This window comes from Paroedura picta, chromosome 10 (assembly GCF_049243985.1).
Source record: "Paroedura picta isolate Pp20150507F chromosome 10, Ppicta_v3.0, whole genome shotgun sequence".
Classification (NCBI taxonomy): Eukaryota; Metazoa; Chordata; class Lepidosauria; order Squamata; family Gekkonidae; genus Paroedura; species Paroedura picta.
In genome coordinates this window covers 46,091,299-46,118,555 of record NC_135378.1, presented here as the reverse complement: position 1 = coordinate 46,118,555, position 27,257 = coordinate 46,091,299, and the positions used below count along the sequence as shown (strand labels likewise).

Sequence of the window (27,257 nt, the reverse complement as noted above, 5' to 3'; positions counted from 1 at the left end):
TTTTAAGACATGTCTGTAAGAAAATAAACCAACTCAAGAACTGGAAAAATACAGAAGGGGGGCAGACATGCAGAAGCCCCATTCTCAACATGATTCCTTACAGATTGACTGCTAAGAGAACCAAGAATAAGTTAAGCATGTAAAAAAAAAACTTCCAAGAAAGCTGTTGCAAGTGGTTTTTATACTCTTGATTCCATCTGACTCATAGCAGCTCCCAGCATCCACACAAATACAATAAAATATAACAATCCATACAAACACTATAGGGAGCCTCTTGTGGCACAGAGTGGTAACGCAGCAGACATGCAGTCTGAAAGCTCTGTCCATGAGGCTGGGAGTTCAATCAAAGCAGCCAGCTCAAGGTTGACTCAGCCTTCCATCCTTCCAAGGTTGGTAAAATTAGTACCTAGCTTGCTGGGGGGAGTACCTAGCTTGCTGGAGAGCCAGTTTGGTGTAGTGGTTAGGAGTACGGACTTCTAATCTGGCATGCCAGGTTCGATTCTACACTCCCCCACATGCAGCCAGCTGGGTGACCTTGAGCTCAACACGGCACTGATAAAACTGTTCTGACCGGGCAGTGATATCAGCGCTCTCTCAGCCTCACCCACCCCATAGGGTGTCTGTTGTGGGGAGAGGAATGGGAAGGCGACTGTAAGCCGCTTTGAGCCTCTTTCGGGTAGGGAAAAGCGGCATATAAGAACCAACTCTTCTTCTTCTTCTTCTTCTTCTTCTTCTTCTTCTTCTTCTTCTTCTTCTTCTTCTTCTTCTTCTTCTTCTTCTTCTTCTTCTTCTTCTTAACGGTAATGACTGGGGAAGGCACTGGCAAACCACCCTGTATTGAGTCTGCCATGAAAACGCTAGAGCAGTGGTCCCCAACCTTTCTGAGGTTGGGGACCGGCAGGGCATTGGGGCCACGCCCGCGAGCCGCGGCCGCACATCGGGCTGCGCCCGCGGGCCGCACCCCCGCATCGGGCCGCGCACGCGGGCTGCGCCCCCGCATCGGGCTGCGCACGTGAGCCGCGCCCACATGGGCGCGGCCCGGCCCCGATTCCTTCTCTTGCGGCCTGGGAAGTTCCCAGCTTGCGGCCTGGGAAGTTTTTTACTGCGGGGGGGGGGCAGGGAGAGGGAGCCGCGGCCTGGCGCCATGGCCTTCGCGGCCCGGCACTGGGCCGCGGCCCGCAGGTTGGGGACCACTGCGCTAGAGGGCATCACTCCAAGGGTCAGACATGACCCAGTGCTTGCACCTTTACAAATACTATAAAATATAATTCAAACCAATTAAAACATTGTACGATTATAAAATACATAATAAAAACCTATTTATAATAAGCAGCAAACCAAATATCTCTGTAGTCCAGATTTATCATGGGGTGCTACAGTTTTGTGAGGGGAGTCCCAAGATGTTCCTGGCCCAACCTGGTCTCAGCCATACCCCTGACAGAAGAGCTCCATCTTGCAAGCCCTGCAGAACTGAGACAGCTCCATCAGGGCCCTGAGATCCTCCAGGTGCTCATTCTACCAGGTGGGGGCCGAGACCAAAAAGGCCCTGGCCCTGGTTGAGGCTGGACGGAACTCTCTAGGACCAGGGACCACCAACCTGTTGGTATTAGAGGAACAGAGCATCCTCCAAGGGTCATAGGCAGACAGGCAGTCCTTCAGGTATGATGGACACAGACCCTGTATGGTCTTAAAGATCAAAAACAGTACCTTAAACTGGATTCCGAATTCAACTAGCAGCCAATGCAGCTGCCTCAGCACTGGCTAAATATGGGTTCTCCATGATGTTCTGGCAGCCGCATTCTGCACCAATTGCAGTTTCTGGATCAGGGACAAAGGCAGGCCCATGTAGGGTGAGTTACAGAAGTTTAGCCTGGAGATGACCATCACATAGATCACTGTCGCCAGGTGCTTTGGGGCCAGATATGGCACTGGTAGCTTACCTTGGCATAGATGAAAAAGCATTAATTTGGCTACTGTAGTGACCTACGCCTCCAAGGAAAGCAAGGTATCAAAAGTCACACCCAGATTCGTAGCAGAATGTGCAACCTGAAGCTGCACACCATCCAGCTCTTTGTCCCTGTGCCTTTATAACTTCATGTCTAGGTATTTCTGCCACCTCCTCAAGCTGACAAAGTGGGCTGTAGTCAGCATAACCTTATCCAATACAAGTGTGACACAGTACCATATTGAGCAGTTACAGCCTTCTATGTTCATTGAAGTCAATGAGCTTAGGAGGGTGTAACTCAGTTTAGTATGGCTCTGGTAGCCTGTTTAAGAAGGTTTGGTTTACAAATATTTTATGTCATGAGTTCAAAATATAACACATTCTTTAAAATTCATAGACCTGCTAGTAATTCCCTAAAAATATTTGTTCAATTTGCTGCAGTGGCCACAAAAGATTTTGCAAGCTTGAATGATTATTTGGAAGATATGATGATGGCGTCTCCCAACTGTAAAGATGGAAATACATCTGTGCAGGAAACAGAATGAAGATTGAGACGATTCCTTTGGTAAGGCACTCCCCACCGAAGGGTAAAATTACTAATCGGTGGAAGTCTTATGATAAGACCTTTGGCCCTGCTGGAGTATGTCAGGCAGGTAACAAATGAGCAAACACAGCTTGGAAAGCCTAGCACATCCTAGAGGATACTCTCCCCAGGTTCCCAAAACCACTGTACATCAAGAGAAATGTCATTTGATTTTGCTACTATTATAGTTTGTTTAATCAGATAGACAGACAGATGGCCCTAATCTCTGCCGGCTTTCCCTGTGGATGATGATATCTGATGTTATCTAGAAAGTAATACAGAAATTCAAAAGCACAGCAAAATATTCTTTTCAGCCACCTTCCCCATGATTCAAAAAACTATTAGCAACACCCCATCTATGATATAACCAATTTGTTTTCCCTTCATCCCAACCCAGCAGTAAATTATTACACTAACATATTTAACAGCAAGGTCCTGTCTTGTCTAGGATTCCACTTCTGCCCTTCTCCCTATGCACTGCTGTTCCATTTCACCTTTTTATTTTTTTAAAAAGGCAAGACAGAACTGGATCACTCTATGGGAATCCCACATATAAATTAAACCAGCACAGTCTGCATTCACCAACAGATACTAACAAGCAAACCAGGGATGGCAGAAGTAATGGAATAAAGTGTTCCATGGATTTCAAGGATGGGGTTCTCTTTGTAAAACTGAAGCTTCTTTGAAGAAGATCACTGTATCACATCTCCTTTGTTCTTATTCATGAGAACCCATTGATATGAAATTAATTTCAATCTGTGCTGATTAAACCATTTATTTTAGATCAATATACTGCCTTCCCTTCCGGCTCAGGGCGGTTTACAGAGAACGTAAATTGCGTAATACGGTACGACATGGTTCAATAATTGTGTCATTAACAATGTATCAACGCAGGGGTAGTCAAGCTGTGGTCCTCCAGATGTCCATGGACTACAATTCCCATGAGCCCCTGCCAGCAAACACTGGCAGGGGCTCATGGGAATTGTAGTCCATAGGCATCTGGAGGACCACAGCTTGACTACCCCTGTATGAACGTGAACAGTAATCATAACCTAACACAGGTAACAAACGTTTATTCACAGTGACAGTAACCTGATAGCCGTAGAGTGAGTGTATCTGGATTGCGGGGGTGGGGGTGGGGGCCCAATAGGTGTTGTCATTGGCCTCAACCAAATCCCTGGTGGAAGAGCTCCATTTTGAAGGCACTGCAGAACTGTGGTAGCTTTGACAGGACCCGGGTCTCTTCTGAGAGCTCATTCCATCAGGTGGGGGGGGGGGGGGAAGGACAGAGAACAACCTGGCCCAGGTTGAGACCAAACGTGCTTCTTTGGGGCCAGGGATCGTTAGCCGGTTGATGTTAGCCGAGTGTAGTGCTCTTTGGCAGGCATGGGCAGAGAGCCAGTCTCTCCATGCATAAATAATTGTTGGCCAGTTTACTGGAATGGTTTGCTTCAGACGTTATTAATTTCTCACATTTTCACATTAATAATCTATTTCATTTTCTATTACCACATTTCCCAATTTCCCAATAGCAAGATGGGAGTAGAGCTGAAATAATCTGGCTTTTGTCATAGTCACAAACCATAGCTCTTGTTACTTGAGCATAGCTGGGTACCCTGCAGTTTCTCTTTGGCCCACATAGTGTTACTAAGCAACTGTCACTCCCCTTTTCATGATTCTTACCTCCTGTGTTTTCTTTACTCCTCCCACCATGTCTTCTCTGACCCAGAGCAGCACAGTCCAGTTGGTAGAGCTGTTTGTGCTAGCACTGCCTCTTGGCTGCAGATCCTGTTTATAGCATATGCTGCATCTTGCACCTTTCTTCTTTCTGCTGCCTGTCCCTGGTTTCTCCTCTGTCTGATGAGTAAAGCAACCTGCAGCAGGAATTAGTGACTGGTCTGTTTATTCCAGGAACCTCACGGACTCCAGGTACAATGTTCCCCTTACCCCAGAGGGTGCTAGAGAGTATAGCAATTCTTATGCAAACAGAAGCACTGAGATTGTTCCTTACTCTCTGCTTGTGCTAACAGAAAGCAATTGCATTCCCATTATCTTTTTCACATGCACAACTCAGCAGAAGGTATTTCTCCTGAGAGAGAGTTTCAAAATTATGTATCTGACTTTTTCCTACGTGTTATTAAGGAAAAGTGAGGGCTGTCTCAGATTCACATGCAAGTCATAGCTACATTTTATTATGTTTAATAATAAAATAATAAAAACTGCTGTGTGTGGTCTTTTTTTATTGAGGTTGTCGTACACTTTTATTGAGGTTGTCATACAGGGTTGTCTTCCTTTCAGGTAATATGGTAAATGAAACTATGTTAAATGTCTGTTTTACTTTCCACCATTTTGCCTACATGATTCAGGATCTTTAACAATGATATTTGTTGGCTTGCTTAAGTGGAACTGTGCTAAGTTCATTTTCCTTTCCTTTCACCCATTTCTGGATCCAACCCCATTCCTGCCAGCTACAAGCAAAAAGCAACCAAAGAGAGACCAAAGAGGACATAGAAAATCAAGAAGCGCTATGGATTCAAGTTCCCTAGCAAGCAATATCAAATTCATGCCCCAAAACAAGTGGAGAGTGATACATTTTTTAAAGTCAGCAAAATTCATCTACAGCTAAGCAGTGTTCTGCTAATTCAAGGATCATTACGCAAGTAGTAGCACTGGACATGGTTTGTGCCCTTTAAGTCTTTATTGTGGCAGCCAAGTGGGAAAATGAAGGGAGAATGGATAATACAAGGGGGTGGATTTAGGATCTTTGAATTTATAGAAGTGTAGGCTGGCATGTCTCATGTCAGTAAACAACATTTGTTCACAGCATGTAACAGAATAATGAGCGCTAATCTTGCTGTTCTAATCAACCAGTGCTTACGTTCTGTTGTTGAATCCTCATTTATAGTTGATAATGAATTTTTTAGTGTTGACTTATCTCATTTTCCCCTGTGATAATAACTTCTCAAATTAGCTAGCAAAATAACAGTGAGGATTAAGTGTTGATAAACTTATTTCATGGAATAAATGGAGCAATTTTTAAACATAATAAGGTGGATTATGATATCAAATAACAAATGAAATTAGATTTACCTCAACTGTGATTTTTCATTCTCTACAGCACAGTTATTTATAACTAATAATTATTTATATAGCATTTTAAGTTTGCACAGTGGTTTTCAGTCTTTATTGGAATAGTTCTATTAAACCAAATGAGACTGTTCCAGAATAAGTGAATTGCAAATGGGAACTTTTACATTTCTTAAATGAGAAAGAATTCAAGAGTACTAAGCACATTTATACAATTGATTGAATATATGTTACAGTATACTAATTTAGACATTTGTTATCCCAAGCTATTAGAAAGAGTTTAAAATTTCACAGAACTCTCCAGGCAGGCTAGAAACCTCTTGGACCTCTTGTGTACCCGGGGAACCTCCCCTTTCCAACCCCTCCAGGCCCATCATTGCCCATGGGGGGGGGGGTCAACACAACCACATATGGTTATATCATCTGATAAATGTTTAACAAAATGTTTTCCAAATGGCACTTGCTATGAAAATTCACAAGACTATACAAACTCAGCTCTCTCAATATATCCATGCTGACTGAAAGTATCTGATTGTGGGACATAATATTATCTATTATCTAGTAAGGCACGGAATGTGGGAAAATGTATTGAGGGAAAAAGTAATGGGGTCTCTATATTCAATTAAGATATTTTTAGAGAGGTGTACAGGTTCTCAGTTTTGAAAAGCATGTCTAGCATATTGCACTGATCATTATTTCCTTTCCTTTCATAGTCCATGGAGAAATATATCATAGTACCTCTTGTGCTTTGTTGTGTATGGAGACCTGCTAAGGACCTGAGCCTAAGGTCTGAGATAGGATTGTAATGATGTTATTGTGATTCGCCAACTTGCAGCTGGATCTTGACTGCTGGATCCAGTTAGGTTGAACCGAAATTGACCAATAATGTGCACTGGCAGGAAGTTGCTTTTTGTTCTACCCTATATATATATATACTAGTAAGCAAGCCCGCTGCAGCAAAATGCAGTGGGCGCTAGGCACTTACTGTCGTCGTCGTCGGGCTGGTCGGTGGCTTGGGCGGCGGTGGCGGGCTTCTGGCGGCGGCGGCCTGATGCGGTGAGAGGCGCTTTGCGCCTCTCGCCGCGTCAGGCCGGCAGGCAGGGAACCCTCGGGCAGCGGCCTGAATGTTGAATTGCTCTGGGTCGCTCAGCAATGAGTTTGAACTGAACATGAAAAAGCAGGAACATAATCCTGACTACCAAATGTAATTAAGTTAGATCTATCATATTTCCAATAGCCACTTATGGCTGTCAAAGTTGGATGATGAAAAAAAAATTGGACAAGAGAAGAATTGATTCATTTGAACTCTGGTGTTGGAGACACCATAGACAGCAAAAGCCACAAACAGGGTAGAGTCTTTTTATCCACCCCCAGCCCGAATAAATCCCTCCCTTCTACACTGAATTTGATTTCCATTTTGATTTTGGACGCTTTAAATTTACCTTTTGCGACATGCATGATTGATGCGCAGTGACCCTACCTTTCCCCCGCGATATCCAGGAGTGGATATAAGCCTCAATGTTTGAAAAACTGCCACCAGTTAACTTACTGCTTTGTGCCTGTAATGCTGATGTAGCAAAGCAGTTTTTCCTGATTGGCAGAGGCGTCACTTCAAAGACTTTCTTGTTCCAGGTTGCAAGGCTTCCTTCCCTGTTTTAAAGTGACAGCGCTCCAGAATCCCACACTTCTCTCAGCAGAGATTTGCCTCGTTCTCTGAGAGACTGCTGCTGGCTCGGGAGTCAAAAGAGAAGAAATAAAGCACTAGTGCCAGCTGGGCTTCACCCAACCTCCACCCCTCGCCAGTTCAGGAATGGTAGTTCAGCTTCATGACTACCAGTCCCTATTCTGAGCTTCCCCAATCAAGTGCAGAAGGCTTTCTATTTCATACTGGTAGGCAAAAGCACAAAACTTTGGCTCACTTTAATTGGCCATATCACACAATTCAACTCAATGGAGAAAGCAATTATGCAAGGATCGGTCAGTGGAAAAAGGAAACCAGGTGGTTGTGTGCTATCAGAATGGACACTGGCCAGAACATTACACGGCTCAGGGAGGTGGTGTGGGATTGTGGGTGTGTATGTGTGTGCCACAGGATCTCTACAAGTGAGAAATGAATGGATGACAATAACAAATGTTTCATGACAACTAACAGCCTCATGTCTGTGGAAAGTTTTCTGAATATTTATTTATAGAGAACAGAGCATCATTCAAGGCTACATTTTTATGCTGCTTCTGAAGAGCTATTGTAGGGTTCCCAAGTCTGGGCTGGAAATATGCCTGGAGATTTTGCGGGGTGGAGGGGGAAGAAGCTCAGTCAGTATACTACCACAGAATTCACTTGTCTTAGTTACCAAAAGTTGTATCTACACGGATCCTCCACTTTTTACAACTGCTAGGATTGCGTGAGTGTCAAATGCTGGTTCCCCCCCCCCCCCAGGAAAACACAACTAGAGCAAAGCGACAAATGAAAACAAAAGTTTACTCCAATTTATCATCAACTGGAAAAGTGCTGGCGATTCCGATATGTTTTCGAAACGAGTTCTTTTGACGCGCTGCTGGGAAATGGCGACGGATTCCGGCCTCTACCTCCTGGATCTGCGTTCAGGATCTGCACACGTGCCGCACACACGTACAGGTCAGGGCCGAATTCCGCTCCGCACAGGGGCAAGAAGTGAGCCTGGGACGGCGCCCTCCGGATACTTCCTATCGGCGGGGAGAGGCGGAACTGGAAGTCGCGGGCGGCGGTGTCTAGTCGGGCGGTGCACGGGGACGGACTCGTCCCCTCCCTTTCTTTTTGAAGCCGCGTGTTGCCGACTCCCGCGCGAGGATCCTTCCCCTGGGTTTCGCCTCTGTGAGGATGGTGCGTTTGTGGTCTAGGAGGGGGAAGGCGGATAAAATGGGCGGACGGGGAGCGCGACTGCCTTCATGCGAGGGGAGCGGGAGTGAGGGGCGGAAACGGCATCCGGTCTGGACATATCAGTGGCTGGGGGTGACTGCGTTCGATTCGGGCGGCAGGCGACTAAGGGGCACAACGTGCAAATGTTTGAAATATAGGTCGTCGGTCATGTCCTGACCGAAGTTCTTGCAGGCTGCCGAGCGGCATGGCTTGTGATTCATTCCATCACCTTGGCATTTAGGAAGTCCTAGATCCCTACTTCTACCGGATTTCAAGTAGCAGGTTCTGGGAACTCTTTGAAGCCCCCGAGAAGCCCCACTGCTAGTCCTAAACTGCTAAACGAAACGGGCCAGTGATCCGGCTCATTCCTGTGCAGAACAAAGTGCAGTCCAGTAGCCACCTTTAAGGCCAGCAAAGTTATATTCAAGATGTAAACTTCCTGGGCAATCGCACTTCTTTCGATGCAATGAAATGGAGGGGTGGGGGGTTACCAGTCCATACATATAGGAAGGGAGGGGGTGAACCGTAATTTGCAGCGTAATGAAGATGGTTAACAGATTCAGGGACCAAACAGGAATAACAAGCTATATGATTACCATCATTGGATTTAAAGCGGGGGAGGGGAGATATAAATATATCAAAATGAAAATTGACCAGCAGGTGGAATCCCCAGAATTAAAACCGGATTATTGGTTTCTTATCTCACTACATATGTTAACCTCATTCAGTCCTTACATCTGGATTCTCACCAATTCCCCAGTAGGGACATGCATCCCTGTCATTTTATTTCTTATTTGGAATCGTAGATTGTAACGTAGTGAATAGTAGAAAGAATGTCATGTAATTTGGAAAGATAGGAATGTATTTCTCTGGTCTGGGGACAGGGGAGATATTCTGCACACCCAGTTTCCCCACTTCAAAGAAGAGGATGCTGTAAGATCACCTCCAAGTTTGAGAGGAGATAGGAGGATCGTAATGGCAGGGTTTCACTTAATTACTCGCAGCATTCCACAGTTAAGGATACCACTTTATTCTGTTTCAGACCAACATGGTCACCTACCTAAAACTATCATCACTGCGCAATTTCATATGTATATGCAAGTGGTTATTTGAACTCCCTGGCATGTTACTGCCTTTGTATGAATTATGTTTGAGGACTTTCTGAAAAGCGGTGGGTTTAGGAGTGCTGTGTTCCTTTAGGGATCTTTGTTTAGATGTTAGATGGCTTGACGTTCTAGGAAAGCGGGCAAGAACGTTGGCAAGCAGAACTTCTGATTGGCAAGTGGTCTACAGCTAGGGTTACAAACTTGCAGTTGGCAAATTCCTGGAGATTTTTTTTTTGGGGGGGGGTGGAGCTTGCAGAGAGTAGGCTGGACGGGCACATCAGCAGGGTATAATATCCACCCTTCAAAACAGCCATTGTCTCTAGTAGTGTGGAGACCAGTTATAATTATGGAAAATTTCTAGGCCCCACCATTCACATCTTGAAACAACTGGTGGTGGTAGATGGGTAAGCTGTGAGCCACCCAATAGGCATTATGGCAAGGATGGAAGTAAAGGGATAGTTATTTCTAACAATCTGCCACCTTTTCCGTAGCCTCTGCTCTCTCATGCCAGCAACCTATCAGCTATCAAAAGGAGAACAAGCTGGCTGCAGAGAGATCATCATGGCAACCATCTGGGAAAAGAGTAAGCTGAGTACAGGAGAATGGTGATAGTTTTGCTTCCCTTTCTCTACAGTAAGCTTGCTCTTGCTTTGAAAACTCACAATCTCTGCTGACCTGCTGTGCCTTGTGCTGAGGCGAGAATTATTATTTATTTATTTATATTTAGATTTTAGAATGGGAATGTAGAGAGGAGAGATAAAACTCTATGTCTAGAGGTACTCTGCTAATTAAAGATATTATAATTGTATATTTAATATTAATAGTTTGTGTGAGTATATTTGGTGGGGTGGTGCAAAGGGCATAGATATATCGCTGTTCTGGTGGATTGCAATTACAAGCCTAGCTCACCACCTGTCATTGACTGAATAATGGTTTATGCATTTGCACCATCTTTTCTTAAATGATTTGTGATCTGTTCCTGTATGATGATGCTCAGAGTTTATTCTGTGCTTTGGTAGCTCAGATTTTACAAGGATGGAATAACTTTGTGTTCTGCATAAATTTTACAAATGTTTGTGCTTTTACTGCTTAACTATCTTCTGCTATAAATGGGAAAGAGTAAGGAGCACCAAAGTTTCACTTTCTGGATACTGGAAACCTTAAGATGGCACAAATTCTCAGGCTTTGAGAAATGTGTGTGTTCAGGAACCTCGTGGGATCCCAGGGCAAATGTGCATAAGGAATGGGCTTGTGTAAAATATATATGTAAAATTTATTAGAACAAGCTATAAGATATAATATCTGTTTATAAAATAGGTAACACAAGTCCAGAAAATAAATATTAGTGTAACTATCTAACACATTGCATTAGATGCCACAGTCTTACATTCATGAAGTCTCAGGCCTTAGCTTAAGCATTCTATTGCCCATTTGCAAACAGGGAGATCACAGTCTAGAGTTTTCAGGGTTCCATTGCTATTGTGCGAGGGAAAACACAAGGGCATAATTGGTTGCCAGAAGTTACATTTATTTTTTGGGAGGGTTGCTTCCTCTCCCTACAAAGACTTATGGAGAAGGCCCTCCCCCAGGTAATCTTAATGTATGAGCAGGCAATTTTTGAGGCTCTCAGTTATAAACAGTGCAGGGCTGATCACCATAAACTTTTCAATTGGACCTAGAAACAACCAGGAAGCCAATGTAGGCGTAATAGTTATAATGTATTCCAACTGGCCAGCCTCAGTTCACAGCTGGGATGCTGCACTTCGGACACCTTTCAGTTTATGAGAACTTGTCAGATGCAGGCCTATGCAAGGGTCATTATGCTAATTCAGTCCGGATTTTGTCAGTCCATAAATAATTGTAGGAAGACCTTTCCAGGAAAGGCTGTAGTTTAATGTATCAGCTTAAGCTGGTAAAATGCGCTTCTGGCACTGATGCTACTGACCTTACAGGAGCAAGGCCAAATCTCTAATTTTATATGTTTTGATTTTCAAAGGGAGTTCAGCCTTTTAGTTAAACCTTTTAGTTGATAATCCTTTCAAAAACTGTAGAACATGGTTGAGGCAGAACTTACTTTGCAGAAGTCAAATTCTCAGTTTTTCTCTATGATTAATAGTTCTCTCTTTATTAGCATTTCAACCGATCTGTCCATAGTAAACATCAGGCTAACAGACCTACAAGAAGAAGAAGAGTTGGCTTTTATACCCTGCTTTTCACTACCCAGAATCACAGAATCATAGAGTTGGAAGGGGCCATACAGGCCATCTAATCCAACCCCCTGCTCAACGCAGGATCAGCCCAAAGCATCCTAAAGCATCCAAGAAAAGTGTGTATCCAACTTTTGCTTGAAGACTGCCAGTGAGGGGGAGCTCACCACCTACTTAGGCAGCCTATTCCACTGCTGAACTACGCTGTGAAAATTTTTTTCTTGATACCCGAAGGAGTTCAAAGTGGCTTACAGTCACCATTTCTTCTTCTCCCTACAACAGACACCCTGTGAGATAGGTGTAGGTGAGAGAGCTCTGATAGAACTGCTCTGCAAGAACAGCTCTAATGGAACTGTGACAAGTCCAAGGTCACCCAGGTAGCTACATGTGGAGGACTGGGGAATCAAACCCTGCATGTCAGATTAGAAGCAGCTGCTCTTAACCACTACACTACACTTGCTGTAGCTAAGTCCTAAATATACTTTGTTAGAAATCACAGGTACATCTGCTATTTTCCAGTCATTTGGAAAGGTACAGGCTTTGGTTTGGGAATCAACTGTTTTGTTGTTGAATTCCTGAAGAACCTCTGGTTGTATTCCAAAAGGTCATGGTAACTTTAATTTGTCACTTAGGACTTCTTTCATCTCTGCTATTTGATTCAGTTTTTTTTCCCTGCACTTCCCAAGAAGTGACTTCAGAATAAATCACCCACATTTCCACAATGAAAACATTGTGAGAATTCAGGTTGATCCTGTTGGGATGAACCTTCAGTTGGTTTACAAACTATTACACAGAAGTTGTTGACGGAGGGAGATGGGCCGGAGTACCCTCTGTATTAGGGTCATGCACCCCACGTTCTACCTGATGTCTCCTAGCAGTCTCCCACAGTGCAAGGCTGCAGGAAGGAAGAAGACTCTCTGAGTATCACATTTAAGCTCCTGTCCTCATGGGAAAAATAGAGATACTGCTCTGAATGCTGCTGAGAGATCCAGAAGAGTTAGAGACTAGTTCCCCCTGTAGTAAGAACTTAAGAAGACCCCCCTGCTGTACCAGACCAGACCAGCAGCCCCTCTCTCGCAGCATCCTGTCCCACATTGTGTCTAACTGGTTACTGTGAAAGGCCAACAACAGAACAGATCATAGAGGACAAGGCTTCCCTCATGTTGCTTTCTGGCAATGGTATTCAGAGCTTTACTGCTTTCAAATGTGGAGATTTCCCTTCAGTCACTATGGGTTATAACTACTCATTCTCCATTAATCAGTTACTTCCCCTTTTGACGCTGTCTATGCCTGTGGCCATCACTATATTCTCTGGCTGTGAATTCCACATTGTAATAATTTATTAAAAGTCTGTCCTCAGTCTACTACTGCTTATTAACTTCACGAATCCCCATATTTTGTGTGTGAGAAAAAATTCTCTCGGTTCACTCTCTATACCGTGTGCATAGTTTTATAAGCTTGTCATGTCTCCCTGCTGTAGTCATTTCTTTTCTAAACTGGACTATCTCAGAGGAAAGTAAAATCAGAGTCCAGTAACACCTTTAAGACCAACAAAGATTTATTCAAGGTGTGAGCTTTCGAGTGCAAGCACTCTGATTTTATTGTGCTACTTCAGACCAACACGGCTACTCATTTGAATCTATTCATAGGAAAGGTAATCCAGCCCCTGTAATCATCTTGGTTGCCTCTTCTGTGCTGCTTCTAGTGCTGAAGTCCTTTTAGAGTTACAGTGACCAGAATTACACATAATATTCCACATGAGGCTGCATGATAGATATCCAGGGCATTATAATATTTGTTGCCTTAATTTTGAATACTTTCCTAACAGCCCCTAGCACAGAGGGGCCTACCCTGAGTCTTCTGAGACAGGGCAGAATAAAATCTCCAAAATATGAGCCCCTAGCCTCATGTATTTTGGAGAGGCCAGCATGGTAATAACTTTCTGTATTGAAAGTCTCTTACTGTGCTTAAAATAAATAAATAAACTAAAGCAAATATGTCCTTCAGCCAAAATGATGAAAGTACTTCACAATATTGCTTTGAAATTTAATGATTAAAAAAAGATTTTGCTAATGAAGCTGCTGATCTCAGATGTAGAATATTTGCCTTTGGCTGAATCTTCCTCTCAAACTGTTTCTGCTTTCTCCCTTTTCCAATTAAAACTTTTGCATATTATCTAGAGGGCTACCAGGCAAAAATGGATTATTTAATCACAATTCCAGGGATAGTGTTTTTTACTGTTTCTATTTTCCTTACTTGTACCATAGCCACTGTTTAGTATTACTTTTCTTTTTGTGTATGGCTTTTTCTCTAATATTGTACAATAAAATCAGAGTCCAGTAGCACCTTTAAGACCAACAAAGATTTAATCAAGGCGTAAGACCAACACGGCTACTCATTTGAATCTAATATTGTAGTCTCTCTTGGGTTGAATAATTTTCTGTCATGGAAATGTTTATTTACTGGAATTGCACGCTTGTTTATGCCAGGTGAGAGCCAGCTTGGTGTAGTGGTTAGGAGCACCGACTTCGAATCTGGCGAGCTGGGTTTGATTCCCTGCTCCTCCTCCATGTGCAGCTGGGTGACCTTGGGCTTGCCACAGCACTAATAAAGCTGTTCTGACCGAGCAGTGATATCAGAGCTCTCAGCCTCACTCACCTCACAGGGTGTCCATTGTGGGGAGAGGAAAGGGAAGGTGACTGTAACCTGCTTTGAGACTCCTTCAGGTAGAGAAAAGCAGCATATAAGAACCAACTCTTCTTCTTTGCACCTGTAGCTTCATTTTTGGCCGCCAACTTTGGATAAAACAAGTTTTATGCTGCTTCACAAAAGTGGTCAGTTTTGTTGAGCCATCAGGGAGATTAAACTCTTCACTTTAGCAACAGCTGGTGCACTGAGAACCTTCACATGTTCTTGCCCCAACTTGGGACAGGACAATTTTAGGACAGCTGTGTTCAGTTGAGTTAGAGATGTTTTGACTTTCAATGGCCACTGAAGTGGCCTTTGGAAATTATGTCAGTGCAGATGCTTGGAGGACTGATGTTGCTAGAATTGAATTTGGGTGCTACTTATAGAGCCCATGAAGGTAACGTATCCTTTCGTTTATAAAGACAGAATGATAATAGCTAGGCTTTAAAAAAAAGAAGTAAATATCCTCAATGGGGACTTGAGGCAGCTCACAAAATCTAGCACTATAAGGGAATAAATTATCAATGGGTTTTACACATTTGGAAAACATGTTTATAGCAAAAGACCAATAAAATCCACTTAGGGCCCAAACTAAATGCTGACCTGAAAAGCCCTGCGTGCTGTAGTCTCCTAAAATGTCCATCAGGAGCTTCTGATTGCCCCACGGAAGCCTTTACGAAGTACAGCAGCTGCTACAGAGACAGCCTGTGACCAGGATGAGGCCGTTCTTACTAGTCTGTATGAATATATATTTAACAAAAGTTGCTGGGTGAATTGCTGCACAGGGTGAAATAGGGAGAGACGGCTCTTCAAATACAAATGATCCTATCTGAGCCTGCTGGTTGAATGAAGTTGTTGAGAAGTTTCTGTGTTTCATGAGTTTCTGGAGTCAACTTTATAGGAACACTGTGAGCTTACATGACAAAGAAAAGCTAAATTAGCCAGTGATGATAGGTCCTCTGATTCCTGTGTCATGGGATCTGGCATCATTTGTTTGTTCTTATCTGGATTCTGTGTACTCACCCTCCTCCAATCCCAACTGGACAGACATCAAGGCTTTAGGGACCATATCGAGCAACAAAGGAGAGACACAGCTGTATGCTATCATGAGCTGTGCTGCATGTGATCTATGCACTCTTCTGTATGCACAACAAGAGGGAAGAAGAAGTCAATTTCACAGGGCTCTACAAGAAGTGAACAGGTTCGATGGCAGGCAGTTATCCATTCTCTTCATCCTGTCAGTGTTTTTTGTAAATACCGAGAGAAGCCACTGGAGAGCAGCACCACAAATGCATTCTCGATCCCACAGATTTAGTACAGTCTGTGCAAACAACTCACCCCACCCCAAAATCATAAGGGCCAGTGTGGTTTAAGACTAAGAGGCACTTCATTGTGCACATTGCTAATATTATTGGTGCTAGTTAAGAATCTCAGGACTTACCTCTTCTTATTTTTATTCTGTGCAGGTCATATACAATATTATTCTAGTATAAAATCAAGGCAAACAAACAGAAATGTCCTTTTCTAACAAGGCATTCACTGTAATACTGTGCTGCAAAACAAATTTTATCTCCTTGCTAAGTGGGAAGGACTGGGGGAGCCCTTTAGACTAATGTTTTATGAACTGTACTTCCAGAAATGATCCTTAGTATTGTAATGGCTATGCTTGTTTGGTAATATGTCTGTCAGTACAGCTCTAAGCATGGATACACTGTTCTAAACCCATTAGCATCAGTGGATGTAGAAGAGTGTATGTGTGTATATATCAGCCTTTCTCAACTTTTTTACCACTGAAAAATACCTGAAATATTCTTCAAGCTTTGAAAAACCCCATAAGTGGTACCATCATGCAGAATATAGTTGGGAAGAATAGCTGTGTACAAGCCCATCTGGAGCCCCTTCTCTTCCCACCCCCTCCAGGCCCATCCTTGGCCATTGGGGGGGGGCAGGTCAACATGACCATATATCACCTGATAAATGTTTAACAAATAGAAAAAATATATACAAAATTAACTTCCACTCATTGGGAAACCTTCCAGGGTCATCACGAAACCCTGGTTGAGAAAGGCTGGTATATATGCATTCTCTATAAGGTAAATGTAAAGGTATCTCCTGTGCAAGCACCGAGTCATGTCTGACCCTTGGGGTGACGCCCTCCAGCGTTTTCATGGCAGACTCAATACAGGGTGGCCTTGCCAGTGCCTTCCCCAGTCATTACCGTTTTACCCCCCAGCAGCAAGCTGGGTACTCATTTTACTGACCTCGGAAGGATGGAAGGCTGAGTCAACCTTGAGCTGGCTGCTGGGATTGAACTTCCAGCCTCATGGACAGACAGCTTCAGACAGCATTTCTGCTATTTACCACTCTGCGCCATAAGAGGAAGCTTCAATTAACCCCTTCTATTTAACCTTTGTATTACTTTGAATAGGGTTTTCATTATATTAGGGACATAAACCAGGGATTTTAGAAGAATTGACAAGATCTATCTGCACTGCAGTCTTCTGGGCAGTCTAAATCTTATAGTTTGGATGAAGGATAGTCCTGTAAATGCCTGTCTCTCCTCACCCCTCTTTTCTTTCAGCCAAAAGCAGCAAAGAGCAGAGGAGGGGGGCAGGAGAAGAAAGTCATCCATCCTTACAGCAGAAAAGCTGCTCAACTTACAAAAGAAGCACACAAACAAGAAAAAAAGGAAAAGTGAGTTCCTTTATGCTTCTATTTTTCTGCATCAGGGAAAAGGAAACACTTACCTGCTGTGTTTTTAAAGAAAGTTTTCTTGACCTAGAAATGTCAGGAAATATTGACTTTCCCAAACTCTTTTCCTAAGTGGGTTAGATTTAAAGGTATGTATCTTGTTGACAAGTAGTTACCATTAAAATTCCGAACCCTCTTACTCGAGATCTCAGAGACGTCCTCATATAAAGAGGCCTTGTTGGGAAATCTCAAATTGACAAAAGGTATTCTGTTAAACTTGTTAATGTTTTAATGGTTTACTTTGCGCTTCCACGTCATCAGTGAGTTATTTTGTTTACTCTTTCTCTGTCCATGTATTTCCAGATTTGATATGGCATTTCTGAAGATAAGTGTTCCCCCAGTTTATATCATAGTTTCTTCATTAATGTATTTGTTAATGTATGCACTTTAAATTTTTTGTGATAAAATGATAGTGGCCTTTTAGTGATTCTTTAGTGAGCTGATATGCAAAGCTTATGTCTTTCCTTCCAGCAGCATGTAGCTGTGCTATCTGGAAACAGGTACAACAGAAAGTGGTCTTTAGTTTGCCCTTTGCTCATAGCATAAATCATGGAAAGTAGGCATTGTAGGTTCATTCCTGCTATACTTGATCTTCATTTCATATATTTTACAAGGATATGATTTTAGGCCTGGTGAAGAACAGAGCCACTGCAAATCAGTCATGACTAGATTATGGAGCAATAATTAGGGATGGACATGAACCATGAAAATTCAGTTTGGTTTGTAGTTTGTGGTATGCTTGGTTCATGAGCCGTGAATTGTCATGAACTTTTAGATGCTAAGTAAATTGGTTTAATATGTGAAGTTCATGACATGGTAGAATGCTCCCCCAGCATGCTAGAGGCATCAGACTCACGAGGTCTGAGTTATGGCCTCCCGGAAAGTGTTTTATGGGGAAATGACAGGGGCAGGTTTAGGAGTGTATAAAATGGACCCTGTACAAGGCAGATACATCAAACTCACAAGGGATCTTCCCCTTCGGCTCCTCTACATGCCCACCAAGTTATGCCTCCCCCATTGCTTTGAAATGTGATAAACATTTTGATGGAGCTAAGGTAGTTGGTCTGGAAATGCATCCAATTGTGAACTGCCCAGAACTGTTCATGGGAAGTTCATGTTCATTGACTTCTGTTTGCAGACCACAGACTGTCCAAATTGATCACAAACTTTTGTTTGTAATCTGATTCATGTCCATCCCTATAAATAACTGATCCAGTGGAAACTGCAAGGGAATACATTTGCAGTCCAAGTCTTGCTGGAGGCATCTGCTTAGTAGCTTTCTTCAGGCCAGAGGTCAATGGCAAAATATTAAGTTTGCTTATAGATAAAATCCATTTCTATTGTATTTCTTTAGCAGAATTAAGCATATAAATATGGCAATGCATTTATAGCCTTATAACCCTCAAAACTCCTTTTCCTTCCCTATCCCATTGTGTAATATAACCAATAAGTTCAGTTAATATGACACATATTCCTTGGCTGTCTGATCCAAGTTGCCTTTCACGATTTATTCAATCTTTAAGCTACGGTTATCAGTCTTGTCCTTCTAGATATACTTCAGCTGACATCTCAAGACAAGGATGCGTATATAATTTAAAAAATAAAATATACTTTTAACACTGCAGTGTTAGTAAGATTGCCTAAAAGTATATAAATAATGCTTAGATGCCTTGCAAAATGCAAACTTTCAATGTTTGTGAGACAGTCACATTGTGTGGAGGCTGTTTTCTATCCAGTTCAAAATCTGTACATCGTAACGTAATTTTGTGTAGACGTGACATGGATAACACAGAGGTGGTTTCAAAAAATCCAGATTCTGGTCTAATGTTTGCTGTCAGGATTAGATAAGAAAACATGATGATCTGTGCTGACCAGAATTGGAGCCACACAGATAAGAGCTCTCTTCCCTCCAGAACATTTCTAAAGTCTGCTTCTTTAGACTATATTCTGCTTCTCATTCTGAGCAGGCTAATGCATTATTTCCCCTCTCTGTATGCCAGGGTTTTGGCTGAAGGCCAGCAACGGGAGACCTCCCTGCAGCCTCGGCCCCATCCCTGTCAGGGATTTTTAGGTTTGATGCCAGCTGTTATGATTGTTATGATCTCTTCTTACTGATAAAATAATTTGATGTATGTTCTATTTTACTGGTTCTATGGACATTGCCCGGAGATGTCATAGTGAGGGGCAGTATACAAATTGAATGAATGCATAAATAAATAAAATAACTTCTACTGTGGCATGAACTGTGGAATATTCACTTAGAGAACTGGTAGCCAAATAGACAATGCATGTATGTAATATGTATTCATATATATTAACGGTATACCATTTGTGGGCAAAATTAGCCATGTTTGAATAATAAATATATATTTGAAAGTATTTGAGTTCAGTAGCACCTGTCATGCCCCAGTCGGAGATGCCGCTGTCTGAGGATGTGCAGGTGTCCAAGCTAGATGCAGCTGAGAAGCCAGAACTGGCCACCCCATCTCCCAGACCAACAAGCCTGAAAGTGGACTTCAAGCTTGAAGAGCTGGTGGGGGATCAGGACTTGCTAGGGCCAGAAGAGCCAATATTACTGGGTCCTAGACATGAGCCCACTACATCCAGCACACCGGAGAGGCCAGAACCTGTTGTGCCATCTACCTCCAGCCCAGAGGGCTCTTCAGAATGACACCAGTGGTACAGGTGAACCATTTGACAGCATGGTGGCAGTGTGTGGTTGGCAGCTTGCTATCAGGCTAGATGGAAGATAGCTGCGGATCCTCCCTCTGATGATGATTGAGCCCAGGTGGAGATACTTGGGAAAGGTGGTCAGATTGCATTTAAAGGGCAACGGGACTTTGGGCTCCTTGCAGGTGCAACACCCATGTTCCTTGCCCATCTGCACACATTCCTGGCTCATGTCTTACCTCAGCAAAGCTCTGCTGGACAGACTTCTGAATACAGCCTCGATCTGCTACTCGGACCTGGAACTTGGATTCTGCACTCGATAACCTGACATGATCATCCCCATTCCTGAGATCCCGGCTCTTCACCAGACCTACCCTACCTGCTCCCCCCAGATTCTGGACTAAATCCCTGTAACATCCTTTACTTGCTTTCGGACTTGGCTCTGGCTTCCATCTCTGACAACTTGCTTCCAGCTTGGCTACAGACTGTTGTGACTCTGTTCTTGGACTACCTTTTGGGTTGCGTCTCCCTGGCCACAGGTGAAGAGACTTGACCTAATTTTCCAGGGTATTGGGCTTTAAGGTGCAACTGGACTTGAATTGTGTACCACAGCAGTCAAGTCCGGAAACTGTCTCCTTGAAAATTATGCTGTACTGTATATGTCTACAGTAAAGACACATTTTTAATTTAATTGCTTACATTCCACTTTTCTTCCCAGTGGGAATCCAAATTGGTTATAATATAACCAATACTAGTAAGCAAGCCCGCTGTATGTACAATACAGCGGGCGCTAGCGGGGCAGCGCACGGCCGGCGAGTCGGCAGTCTGCCATGTCCCACGTGCTGGCGGCCTGATGCGTCGGTGGCACTTTGCACCTCTCGACGCGTCAGGCTGCCAGCAAGGGAGCAACTGCGAGCCGCACTGCGTACAGTTCGCAATTGCTCCCTTGGCGGCGGGGCGGCAATTGGAGAGGCCCCGCCGATGGTCTGTCCGGAGGAAGGGGCCAATCGGCACCCTTCCTTATCCCGGACTGAGCCCGCCCTAACTCCTCCCCCCAAGGCCTTACGGCTTTATTTAGTCTGCGGCGCTTGTGGCGCCGCGGGCAGGGTTAAGATTATATCATAGCCAAATTGGTTATAATATAAAGTTTGTGTAACATAAACGTTTTCCTACTACAGAGAGTAAAACATATTAAAAAGTACATCAACCACTCTATGTGACAAAATTTGCTCCTGGTGAAACAGGTCCAGTAGTTTCTCAACTAGAAAGGAGAGAAGAATGTGCATGTGATGATGTAATGGAGTATGCAGAGGCAGAAGCTGACACAAAAGTTTTTAATCCTCTACAGGTAGTCAAGCCCCCAGAAGATCTGTTAATGCAACTGTGTATGAGAGAGGTGGAGTGTTGTTTAGGGAAGGAAGACAGGAGACAGAATCGAGGAGCCTGTCTCTGACTTTTGAAAGCTCTTGTCAAACAGAAGTATTTGATCTTGAGTAATGTGCAGAACCTCTTGTGGCGCAGAGTGGTAAGGCAGCCGTCTGAAAGCTTTGCCCATAAGGCTGGGAGTTCAATCCCAGCAGCCGGCTCAAGGTTGACTCAGCCTTCCATCCTTCTGAGGTCGGTAAAATGAGTACCCAGCTTGCTGGGGGGTAAACGGTAATGACTGGGGAAGGCACTGGCAAACCACCCCGTATTGAGTCTGCCATGAAAACGCTAGAGGGCGTCACCCCAAGGGTCAGACATGACTCGGTGCTTGCACAGGGGATACCTTTACCTTTACCTAATGTGCAGAACATTAATCTACTTTTTTTTTGCATGTACTTTGGTAGGATGGAACATTACTGTAATTCTGAAGTCAGCAGTATTTCAACCTCAGCTTCTAGCTGCTTATATCCTAGAAATGTCCTCATTCTCACTGACCTATGCAGCCTTCCAGATAAGTCAGTTGTTTCAGTGCATACATCTTATTATTCACAGTCATGACTGGTACCATTGCCTGTCTTGTGGGAAAGTATTTATGGCATTTACTAAAGTTTTTGTGCATGTGTTTCTGTTGTAAACATGTCACCTTGTGCGGAAAAGCAAAATAAGGAAAACTAAAAAGGAGAAGAACCTGAACGGATAGAAAAGGACCTTTGGCGATCTATTACTATGTGCAAAGAAACACTGTGAAATTAATTTGTTGCCAGAGGACAGCAGCATATTATGAGCCAAAGTAGTTCTTGAATAAGTTTTAGTGGAAAGGGGTTGCCAAGCAGTTGCCCAGAAGGTAGCCAAAACTCAGAAGAATATAGGGAAGAAGCTGCTTACCAGGTAAACTGACTAATGAGCAAATATTATCACTATTGACCACCATTTTATGCTTTTGTTTATTCAAAGTATGGGGGAGATGCCAAGTAGCATTTTATTGTGGACTAGGGGCAAAGCCCGTTGTCTCCAAGAATACAACGGGCGCTAGAGCTTGGCAGTGGGAAGAGGAAGGGGAGGAGTTGTCCAGTCTGTAAGGGCATGGGGTTGTCATGTGTGTTGTGTGGGAGGTTGTGGTGGCATGGTGGCAATTGAGGCCATGGGTGTGGAGATATCGGTGTCAAGAACCTGTGGTGTGGAATGTTCGTTGATTGTGGGAGAGGACTGACCTTTGGGAATTGTGGCATAGTGGTTACAGATGAGCTTTCCAGAGCCATGTCCTCAGATATGTGAAGGGAAAATCAGACTGGAGACTCTTCTTAGGGGAAGATTACATGGCAACCAATTCCCCCCAGTTCTGCGTCATTTCCCTTCTTGTGTGAATTAGGCCACATTCACCGAAATGTCCCTCTGCCCTAATACACATAGGGTAGTCACAGTACACAGGTGTCCACCCTGTTCCTTCTGTCTCCCATATTTTCACTGTTGGTAAAATGTTATGTGCCCACATGCTTCTTTCATGGTTGCTCCTTAGAAGGACGGATTTTTGTACCCTATTGCTTACTACCCAAAGGAGTCTCAAAGCGGGTTACAAACACCTTTTCCATTTGTCTCTCCACAATAGTCAACCTGTGAGGTATGTAGGGTTGTGAGAGATCTGAGAGAACTGGGAATGGGCCGCAGTGCCCCAGCAGGCCTCAGGTGTCTCAAAGCATTTTCCAATCATCTTCTCCTTCTCTCCCCATAGCAGATTCCCCATGAGGGAGGTGGGGTAGCGAGCCTCACAGGGAAGCTGGCAACCCTAAGAGGAAGACTGTCTGCGCACAGCAGTCTTGACCTTAGTAAGGTTTTTAATACTGTTTTTTTATTTGCCAGGCCAAGGTTATTTGCCAGTTACTATTTCAGTTACAATATGTCTCCAGACATTTACTTGTTCTCTATTTAGTTTCAGGCTGTAAATATTTATTTAGATCTTCCTGCACTTTCTAGACTCACAGGACTGATGCTGGTCTGCCTGTCTGCGCCCCAGAATACAAACAGTTGCTGATAAGGGCTGGCCATAGCCCATAGGCCAGGAGGGACACTCCTGCACCACTCCCTACCAACTGCAGGCAAAAGTGGCTCCTTTGAAGGCTGGACTCTGAGGCATTGTATGATTTTGAAGTCCTACCTCCAAACTTGAGGAATATTTCTAACCCAGGGGTAGCCAACCTACAGGTGTGGCCTGGAGAGTTCCTGGAATTACAGCTCACCTGCAGAGTATAAAGATCAGCTCCCCAGGCAGAAAGGGCTACTTTGGACAGGGTTGTGGTGGAGAAGAAACATTTAAGGCCTCCCACACATGATGTTGTTGAATTGAAAGACTTGAGGCCTACTGTACAGGGTTGTTGTGCAGATGAAACAGGAGACAACAGAGCCAGGTTCCTCTGCAGAATAACGCTGTGCAGTGGCCTCAAATCTGCAGAGAGTTGCAAAGAAGAAAGACACATGACCTGGCTGTGTCTAACTCCCGGCCAGAGCAGTATTTTAAGTGAGAAGGGGCTTTTCTGTGGCCTCTCTGTCAGGCAACTGTTTGGCAGAAGGGGAAAGTCCCCCCCCCCTCAAAAGGAATGCTCTCAGGCTCTCCTGCGTTGCTCTTGGAAAGGCCTCCTTCCCTCAGTCAGGGCCTGCCAGAGGCTCCTTCGCAGCAGGCCTGAAGGAGGGGGAGGGGGAGCACTCTGCAGCCTCCTGCCAGCTCTGTCAGGGTTCTGAGGCAATTTGCAGCTGGACATGACAGGACAGCCTTGGGGCAAAAAGGGCTGGCACAGCCTCTGTTCTCACCCCCCTTGGCAGCCCTACTGACCTCCTCTCCCTTTGGTGGTCAGGAGCAGACTGGCAGCCAGACTGGGCTGGGTGAATGGAATTTTGGTCTGTCCTGGTGAGGGGCCAATAGGAAGGCACTTTGCGCGCCTCCCCATTGGCTGCTTGGCCCTGGATGGACACTCGGAGGGCCCAATCAGGAGCTGCTTCGCGGCTCCTGATTGGGCCCTCTGAGTTTTTATCCTGGACAGGGCCCGCCTTAACTCCTCCCAAGGTGGCCTTACTCTTTTATTTAATAGGACCCTGTCCTATTTAAAGATCATAAATACTGTATTTGCCGGCGTATAAGACGACTGGGCTTATAAGACAACCCCCCAACATTTCCACTCAAAATATAAAGTTTGTTACATTACATTACAGTACCTGTCATTGTCACCATTGTATGGCTGCAGCACGACCACAGTGCCTCCGGCCCTCCCCTGCATCTCCCTGTGACTGGCACTAGTGCACAAGTGCGCATGTGCGAGCTCTGCGTAGACAAGGGCTGGGCCGGAGTGCCGCTGCTTCTCGCTGAGCAGAACGGGCCGGTCACGCCAAAAAGGCTGGCACCCCTGTCTCGCTGCTGATGCTTGCCGCAGCCATGCTGATGACCCGCCATGGCCATGCTGGATACCGTGTGATACTGGATGGTGTGTAGAATGAGGTGGGCAGGCATCGGGAGGCCACTATGGGCAGCTCTGTCTATCCCAACTGAAGTGCACCCGGCGTATAGGACGGCCCCCACACTTGGAGGCATGTTTTTCAGGAGGAAAAAGTAGTCTTATATGCCAGCAAATACTGTAAGTCCTTTGGCTAATGTTTCTAGGACATCTGTTGATCCAGTGTTGACAATGATTTGGTAAAAGACCTCAAGAACAGGAATATAATTGGGTTTTGACAACTGATTAGTCTCCAAACGTTTTGAACAGAAATTTTTCCTTGTCATTAATTTTTCTAATATGTCAGAGAGGCCACTTCCTCACTCAAAGCAGAATTGTTCATATTGAGTGTTAGATCATATGCAGCTTGATAAACCATGGGAAAAACTATTTGGCTCTAGGTATGCTGTCCACATTTTCAAGGCAACTTTAATCTAGGTTGGAATACTTCCCATGTATTAACAAACAAGTGCTTTTATACGTAACAAAATTTTAGCTGCCATACATTCAGGTTTAAATTGCATTGTTCTAGTGGTACTTAAAGTCTTGTACCTTTGAAATATACCTTACATTGAACTTGTGTATTAGTAACCAGTTTTCTCACTTTATCTTCTATAATCCTTTGCTAATAAGAACTGAGTTTTTAATTTCCTGACATTATTTCCTCATTTCTAGAATTAGTTTGGTTCCCAACTAATATTCTTAGACCATCTGTCAACCCAGTGATGTCATTGCTTTGATAAAAGACTGTCTGACAGTTCTTTTTGCCGTTTTGGATTTGTTCTACTCTTCCAGCCTTCTTCAGACTTTTATATTTATTTTGTGTTTAAAAATTTGTGTTTACTGGATTTGTGCACTCCACATTTGTTCAAAATAAGCCCTCAATCAATTTTGAAAAGGTAAAGGTAAAGGTATCCCCTGTGCAAGCACCGAGTCAAGTCTGACCCTTGGGGTGACGCCCTCTAGCATTTTCATGGCAGACTAGATACGGGGTGGTTTGCCAGTGCCTTCCCCAGTCATTACCGTTTACCCCCAGCAAGCTGGGTACTCATTTTACTGACCTCGGAAGGATGGAAAGCTGAGTCAACCTTGAGCCGGCTGCTGGGATCGAACTCCCAACCTCATGGGCAAAGCTTTCAGACGGCTGCCTTACCACTCTGCGCCACAAGAGGCTCTTTCCAATCAATTTTACTCAAGCTCAATTCTTAGAACCATTTTAGAATGCTTTGAAGTTAAAACGGTAAATGATTGAAATGTGTCTCACTTTTAAATCGGATAGTATTTTATAGTGTTGTCTGTTCCTAGTTTTGACTCTCTTTCTGACATTTCCTGACTCAAGGTTGACATGCAACCACACCTTTTGGATTCTATTTTGCGGTACTGTAACCAGACCTAGAAAGAAGTTTATGAAGAAGAGTCCCATGAAGAAGAAATTCAGTGCAGTGACCTAACATCACAGACTGAGAAGGACTAGTTCACAGTACGAGATGATCTTGGAAATTCAGTGACACATTTTAAAACATTTTATCTTCACTTTCCCCCCCACTGTTTTTTTGCTGCAGACATCTAAGTGGGTGCTGGATTTTGAGAAGGTTTACTTACATCATTGGTTTCACTTGGTTTACCTTTTCAAATAAGGAACATGACTTCATTTATGAGATCTCTTCAACAAAAGTCCTCTGAATGTGCTTTGTACTTTTGAGGAGTCAGCTCTCAGTTTACTTCATTTTGGTGGTAGCAGTGGCTTATGCCCACTGTTTGAAGTGCTGCTTACTGGCCTTAGTTTATTTTAGTAATTCTTCATCACGTGCTTAATACGGAGATCTGAATTCCAGCTGTTCTTTAAAAACATCTTAATTATTACACATCTGTTGACTGTGAAGTAAATCTAAAATAACTACTTGGTGGTTGATAGTGATACCCTGTTGTAATAAAATGCCAATGTCTGAAGTGCCTCTTACTGTAGATGAAGCCTGAAACAACAACTTGGTCTAATGTTGCAAATTGCTAAAACAGCTGAAGTCTTTATGTGCACAATGACATGAGAGATTCTCCATTGCCATAAATTTGCTTCTTATGTATTTTTCTTTTTCTTCTGTTGGTTAAAAAAATAATTTCAGGAAAAATTAAACTACAGTTATCCTTTTACAGGTTGAAAAATGAAAAGGCCTTTCGTCTCAGTGTCGTTGGTAAGTGCAAATATAACTCTTTAAGCAACCCAAGTAAATTTCATTGCATTATCTTGAGCCATTAAGGAAACAGACTGCCTTTCGAATGCAACCGGCTTTATAACATTCTAAACCAATGAATTCTGTGCCAGTGGTGTCATTTTCAAGTCTCGCTTTTTTAAATGCTCAAAGATAGGGTTGGGCTCTTCGGCCCCTCTAGGTCTCTCCTGGCGCAGTGAGCGCCGAACCACT

General features: G+C 43.7%; 1 protein-coding gene across 1 annotated transcript in view; it reads left to right on the top strand.

The window, feature by feature from the left end:
- The first annotated feature begins 8,334 nt into the window (after window positions 1–8,334).
- The window catches only part of TMA16 (translation machinery associated 16 homolog), a 34,053-nt gene continuing 15,130 nt past the window's right edge, over window positions 8,335–27,257 (top strand). The window contains exons 1-3 of the mRNA XM_077299974.1: window positions 8,335–8,475; window positions 17,094–17,206; window positions 26,989–27,026. Coding sequence (XP_077156089.1) covers window positions 8,473–8,475; window positions 17,094–17,206; window positions 26,989–27,026 — 154 coding nt within the window. The 5' untranslated portion in view covers window positions 8,335–8,472. The remainder of the gene's footprint in view (window positions 8,476–17,093; window positions 17,207–26,988; window positions 27,027–27,257) is intronic.